Source organism: Saprolegnia parasitica, assembly GCF_000151545.1.
Source record: "Saprolegnia parasitica CBS 223.65 unplaced genomic scaffold supercont2.109, whole genome shotgun sequence".
Lineage (NCBI taxonomy): Eukaryota > Oomycota > Saprolegniomycetes > Saprolegniales > Saprolegniaceae > Saprolegnia > Saprolegnia parasitica.
Genome location: NW_012156503.1, coordinates 98,303 through 105,134, shown reverse-complemented (window position 1 = coordinate 105,134; position 6,832 = coordinate 98,303). Strand labels below are relative to the sequence as shown.

The following is a 6,832-nucleotide window of genomic DNA, read 5'->3' as shown; positions in this document are numbered from 1 at the left end:
CGTCAGCTCGTCCTTGAGGACCTTGCCCTTGTAGATGAGGCGCTGGAGGGCCGGCGCGACCTGCGTCGTCTGCTCGAGCTCCTCCTTGAAGGCCAAGACGGTGCTGTCGAGCTCGGCCTCGACGTTGAACTTTTCTCCGTTCGACCGCTTGACTGTGACCGACACGCGCATGACGTCGGCCGCTCCTTTCCAGAATCGAAAATGACGGCTTCCGCCACGGCGCGCATCGGGATTGGCCAAAAAGAGGCCAATTACAGAGGACCCGCACTCCGGATAGCATCCGGATACGCACACGTGGAGACGTCGCGAACGACGCAACAACAAAGGCCCAATGACGGTCGTTGGTTCTAGATTGTCCCTCGTAGTAGCCGCTATACTCGCTGGCTCGAGCGATGAAATCCTTGGCCAAGTGCTCGTCGTTGCAGTGGTTTCTTGAGGCTCTACCCGGTGCGACGTAACATCGGCTGCAAGCTCGACATCAAGCCCGACCCTGCTCTCGTCTCGTTCAAACTATACTCTTTCTTCCACAAACTCACGTTCTCGGTTGACCAACAAAAGTTTACTACCTTACACCAACTTAGCACTTGGGTAGCACCTCGCATTATGGAGACCAAGCTAGGGACGGGGACATGGACCGGGTGCAACGGAGCCACGCAATCTCCATTCAACATACGTGTCCTTGTCCATGTGCTTGGGTACACTCAAAGAGAATAGGAGCAACCAGATACGAGGCGTGCGCTTTGTCTGCCGTGCCACGCCACGTCATTATTATTGTTCCCGCCACCGCAGTTTAGTAACGCCATTGCGATACGAATCCTCCGCCGTCTCTGATTGGTGCCTTTTCTCCCTGTACACACGTATGATTGGCCCATTCTGACCAATCATACACAGACTCTCGGCGCTCGGCGTCTAGAACGCGTCACAATCAAACTTCTCGAGCCATGGGCAGTCACCAGTCGGCGCCGCAGACGCCATCCGCGTTCAACTTTTACACGACGGGCGAGCAAGTCGCTTCCGTCTTGGCCGCTGAGGTCCCGCAGAAGGTCGTTCTCATCACCGGCGCCAACACGGGTCTCGGCCTCGAGACAGCGCGGGTCCTCGCGGCCAAGGGCGCGACCGTCGTCATCGCCTGTCGCTCCGCCTCCAAGGGCGACGCAGCTGTCGCGTCAATCGTCGCTGCGCAGCCCGACGCCAAGGTGTCGTTCCTGCCGCTGGACCTGGCGTCGCTGGCGTCGATCAAGGCGTTTGCGACTGCGTTCGAGGCACAGCACGACGCACTGCACGTGCTCATCAACAACGCCGGTGTCATGGCGTGCCCCAAGGCGCCAACGACCGACGGCTTCGAGACGCAGTTTGGCGTCAACCACATTGGTCATTTCTACTTGACCAAGCTGCTCTTGCCGACGCTCGTCAAGACGGGAACCCCGAGCGCGCCAGCCCGCGTGATCAACCTAGCGTCGCTCGCGCAGTACCTCTTCGCGCCCGAGCAAGGGATTCTGTTTGACGACATTAACGGCGACAAGTACTACCACCCGTGGGAGCGCTACGGCCACGCCAAGCTTGCCAATGTCCTCTTCGCCAAGGAGCTCAACAAGCGGTATGCGAGCCAGAACGTCATTTCCGTCTCGCTGCACCCGGGCTCGATCCCGAGCTCGGAGCTCTCGCGCTTTGTGGGCCTTGGAAATGCTCTGCGCGCGATCTCGGGGCTGCGCTCCGGCACGTTGCGCCGGCTGTTTTACGAAAGCTTCAAGTCGATCCCACAGGGCGTGGCGACCACGGTCGCGACGGCCCTTCGCCCCGACGTCGTGCCAGGCGTCTACTACTTGGACTGCCAAGTCAGCGACGAACTCCACCCGAAAGCGACAGATGCTGACCTCGCGGCCAAGCTCTGGGAAGTTAGCGAGACGCTCGTGGAGGAGGTGGTGGCCAAGCTGCCGTAGTCTCAGCGATCTAACTCTCGTTTGATGTTCTTTTTCTCTTGCTCGTTGTTGGATCGTTCCGCAGTAGGACGCAAGTGCTAGAACACGACGAGGTCTCACGTACACATTACATTCAATTAGTTGTACATGGTGCACGACAAGTCAAAGTCGAGGCGATCGAGTGCCTCGAGACGCTCTCGTCGCAGCAGGACGTGTCCTTGGCGAATTTGACGGACGAGGTCGCCGAGCGGGACGTTGCTTTCTGTGACGTACGCAGCAGGAACGTCCGAGTGCCTCTGGACGATGAAATACCAGGACAACGCACCCAGCAGCAATGGCCAGTCAAACCCGTCGGAGAGCACTGGCGGTAGAGCGGGACGGTAGACTTGGCGAGGCGCTACCAGCTCATCGCGTGCGTCGATGGCTCCTTCGACGGGGCGAATGGCATCGGGCAGCGCTGGATCAGCGGCGGCGACTGCAGGCACAGCATCCATCGCGAGAGGTCCGTGGGCGAGATCGTTGTTTTCGTTTCTCGGGTCGTCGTTGACGGGGCCAGCAATGTCTCGGTCATTATGTTGGTCGTTGTCTTCCACGGCACCGACGTCGGCATCGATCGCATCGTCGTTGGCGGCAGCAAAAACGTCGGGCGACAGACCAAACGCAGAGATCGCAGCGCGCACCAACGGGTCGAGATTCGCCCACTGGTCCCGCGCCGCCCAGACAAAGAACCCCAGCGGCATCAGCGACGCAGCAGCGGGCCACTTGTCATGCAGCGGAACGTGAAAGAGTAGTGGCACAGGCTTCTGGTCGTGCAGTGCGCGGTACACCTCGATGCACCCCAACACGAGTTGCACCGGGTAGACTCGTTTGGCTGTCGGTGCGGGTGGTCTGGCTGACGGCCCCATGAGCAGTGCCAGCGACGCGCCGTACTGGATCGTCATCTCTGCCAACCACGCATCACGCTTGGCACCCAGCTGGAGCAAGTCGGCGTCCGAGAGATCTTGCGGCCATGGCGACTGGGCAGGTATTACAAACGACGTCGGCGGGTGCGCCGGGAACTCGGCGGCGAGACGCTGCATGGCGCCGTCCACCGAGTCAAAGCGCAATGGTGTCCACTCAAAGCCAAGTGTCGTAAGACGGGCCACGATCCACGGTGCAAGACACGCCGGAGTCAGTAGGCGCAGGGACATGACGACGTTGCCAAGCTGGAGGCTGTGCACGGACGCTGGCCAGGGCTCCGTAGCTTCGATCACAAAGTCTTGGGGCACATCGAGATGGTGGTAGAGCGTCTTGAAGGTCGCTAGCGCTAGGAGCATGGGCGTCGACTGGTCGTTGGCGTGATCACTGAGCTCTGGAGACTCGAAGCGAGAGGCAAGCTGCGCACCGGCGTCGGGCTCGTTGGCACCTACTGGCAGTGGCTCTTGGTGCGCTGGCGAGCCGACGGGGGCCATTGCTGCGACTGAGCGCGGTGGTGCGACACTGCTATCGACGACGGCGACTGGGGCCGTGCCGATACGAACCAACGTTGATGCTGCCGACTCGCCGCTGCAACCACTGACCGCTGCCGGCTCGATGTCGTTCTCATCGTCTTGGGCGTCGATGCCTCCGTCGTCGAAACCCATCGTGTCTTCGTCGTCGTTGCCAAGAGATTCAGTGTCGTCAGCAGATGCCGGTGCGACCTCGGACTCGCCAGTGGCTCTTGTTGGTGCGTCTTGGGCTGTTGTCAAACTGGCAGCGGCAAGCGTCGAGGTCGGTGGTGCTGGCGACGCACCAACCGGACCACTTGACGTCGTTGCTGGCTCGAGAGCACCATTGTCTTCCTCACGCGTTCCAATGGCATCGATGGCAGCGACAGTCGCCGCCGGAAGCAGTCGGTACGATCTTGCCGACGTCATGACGTCGACACAATGACCGAGTCGCATGTCGTGCAGGTCTGTCGGCCACTCGGGCAAACTTGGCACAACGAACGCTGTCGGCACGGACGCTGTGCCGTGGACCAAGTGGTACGCGCGCAGACCGACGACAATGCGATGCCACGTGGCAGCCGAGTTGAAGACAAATCCGGTGGCGTGCAGAAGCATGCGCTTCTGGGGAGTGAGAGCGACCATGTTCAAGCCGACGGACCACGCGAGGTCGCCGAGGTTCAAGCCGCGCCACGCGTCGATCCAGTTGCCGTCATTCGGTGGCACAACAAAGTCCCGGGCGACGGCACCGCTGCCCACCGTGTCGCGGTAGATCGTGACCAGACGCAGAAACGTATCAAAGTTGGGAATGTCGGGCATGAGACCCGACTCGGGTCGATGCAAACGATCTTCATAGTCTGTTGGAAGCTCGTACACGTGCTTGCGCAGCACTGGAAGGACGCACTTGAGCTTAATGTTGTGCATCGCACTCGGCCATTCGGCAGACGATGGCACAAAAAAGCCGTCGGGTATCTCAAGGTCGCCGTGGAGACGTCGGTACGTGAGGAGTGCGTCGATTTGGCTCTGCCACGTCACAAATTGGAGGTGCACAAGATGAGGGTTGGTTGGGTGCATCTCGCAAGTCGTGTAGCTGTAACCCCCCGCGTCGAATCGCCAACGGAAGCCGAGGGCGTCGAGGTCGCGGAGGCGCGCGGGCGTGAGCAAAATACATCGACCGCGGATAGTGCCAACGATCGAGCCAAGAGGCATACCGTGCAAGTGCGGCGAGTACGCTGGCGACGCCGGCACGCGAAATAGCCAGTGGACGTTGACATGCCCATGCTCATTGCGGAACACACTGAGCGCGTCGATCTTGTCTTCCCACGTCGACACACGTCGTTGCTTCTTGCGCCCAGCACGATTGACAAACGGAGTGTCGTCGTCATCGGAGGATGTAGCGCTGGCCGTGCTCTCGCTGTCGTCACTTTTGAACCCATCAACGCCAAGCGCGTCCACTGCCGCCTGCTTGCGTCGGGTGATCGGTCCCGTCCGAAGCGACTCGTCGAGCTCGCCACCGACCCGAGCCCGTTTGCAGCGCTCGCCACGTGTCGTCGACGCACGGCGTTTGGACGGCGTCGGAGCTGCCGTGGCTCTGCCGAGCGGTGGAACGGCCAATGCCATGTCCGTCGGGTTGCAGACGCCAGCGCCAGCGTTGGCGAGAATGGCGCCGAGCGGTAGCCCGTGCATGGACGTTGGCCACGGCGCATCGGGCGGGATGACGTAGCCGCTCGGGATCTCGGCATGGCCGTGAAGCAAGCGGAAGAGGGCGACCGCCTGCACCTTCCATTGCAATTGGATTATGCGAAACGCGCCAATCAAACGTGAAGCTCGATTTATTATAGCCAATCATATCGCCCAAGCCAGCTCACGACGTTGAACGTCAGGAAATGATTTGCAACTGGACAACCAGATCTGGTTGCTGGTGGCACCAGCATGACTAAGACCTGAGGTACGACTATAGTTTCGCCCTTGGTCGCCTTCTTATTTTACATTGTGTACAAACCTCGGACCGTCCAGCGCACCGAGACGCCTGCTTGGTTCTGGATACGAGGCGACAGAATGTGTGCTTTATCTTAGCATGTATGATCTGTCTGTTCCCCAGCCAGGTTGTGTCCACGTTCAATGTGCTCTCTGAACTGCCATTGCGTGAAATGCAGCGGTATTCACCCAAAGCAATCATGCTAGGACGACGAACATTGGTCCAAGCAGTCTGCGCGGTCCGTCGCCATCACTGCTGTCGATTTTTATCAAGTTTGTTGTATGCACTGTCTTTAAAAGCGCTTGTTCTGTCTGGGCCCAACGAACACGTGCTACTGCGTCCCTTCTCTGGGGAAACATCCATTGTCGTCGTCCAGCACATTTGCTTTTGCCAGCATGTTCCGCTCCTTCACCGCCGCTTCGGCCCCGATCCCCACCGAGACGCATTTCGTCACGAACGTGGGCGCGAGTCGCCGCCACTTGGTCGACCGCCTCCGTGCCTACCACCTCGACAAGTACATTGCCTTGCCGCAGATCGCCGTCATGGGCGACACGTCGAGCGGCAAGTCTTCCGTCTTGTCGGCCATTTCGGGCATTACGTTTCCGTCGTCGAGCATGCTCACAACGCGCTGTCCGACGCAGCTTGTGCTCTCGCAGGCGCCTAAACTCTCGGGCTCGGCGCGCCTCATGCGCTACAACGGGACGCCCGAGCCACCGATGGCTATTGCGAGCATGGCCGACGTCACGGCTGCGGTTGCATCGCTCACGCAGCAGCTCGTGGACGAAGGCCAGAGCATCAGCGACGACTGGATCGAGATCGCGCTGGAAGGTCCTGCGCTGCCGGACTTGACGCTGGTCGACCTCCCGGGGCTCATCCGCACGGTCGGCGACGATGAAGACGTGGGCATGATTGCGCGCGTCCGGGCCCTCGTGCAGCGCTTCTTGCATCAAGAACGCACGATCATCTTGGCCGTCGTGCCCGCCAACGTGGACATGCACAACACTGAGATTTTGCACCTTTCCAAGGAGGTGGACGCGGACGGGACGCGGACGATGTCGATCCTCACCAAGCCAGACCTCGTCGACGTCGGCTCGGAGCAGGCCGTTCTGGATCTGCTCGCGAACCGCACCGTGAAGAATCGGAGCCACGGCTACCACATGGTCAAGTGCCGCGAGCAAGACGTGCTGAACAAGGGCGTGTCGATTGAAGCCGCGCGCAACGAGGAGGCCACCCTGCAAATCACAGCGTCTGGCGCAGCGTGAACACGCACTTGCTCGGGACAGGTCGCCTCGCGACCAAGCTCTTGAAGCTTTTGCTCGCGTTTGTCGAGAGCGAGCTGCCCAAAGTGTACGCCGATATTGACACGCAAACCGCCGACTGTCGGCGCGAGCTCGCGGCGATGGGGCCGCCCCTGCGCACGGCCGGCACCCGCCGCCAGGGCTACATGGAGCACGTCCGTATTGCCAAGCAAC

At 60.5% G+C, this 6,832-nt stretch overlaps 2 protein-coding genes across 2 annotated transcripts; one reads left to right on the top strand and one right to left on the bottom strand.

Annotated features, from left to right (window-relative positions):
- Nucleotides 1–21: 21 nt before the first annotated feature.
- Nucleotides 22–171, bottom strand: SPRG_13965 (hypothetical protein; the record flags this gene model as incomplete). The annotated part of the gene is made up of 1 exon (XM_012352898.1): nt 22–171. A coding segment is annotated over one exon (150 nt), but the record flags the coding sequence as incomplete, so codon positions are not given.
- Nucleotides 172–941: 770 nt separating this feature from the next.
- On the top strand, nt 942–1,970 carry SPRG_13964 (hypothetical protein; the record flags this gene model as incomplete). The annotated part of the gene is made up of 1 exon (XM_012352897.1): nt 942–1,970. One exon carries the CDS (start codon nt 942–944, stop codon nt 1,938–1,940), a length of 999 nt encoding a protein of 332 aa, XP_012208287.1. The 3' UTR covers nt 1,941–1,970.
- Nucleotides 1,971–6,832: the final 4,862 nt, after the last annotated feature.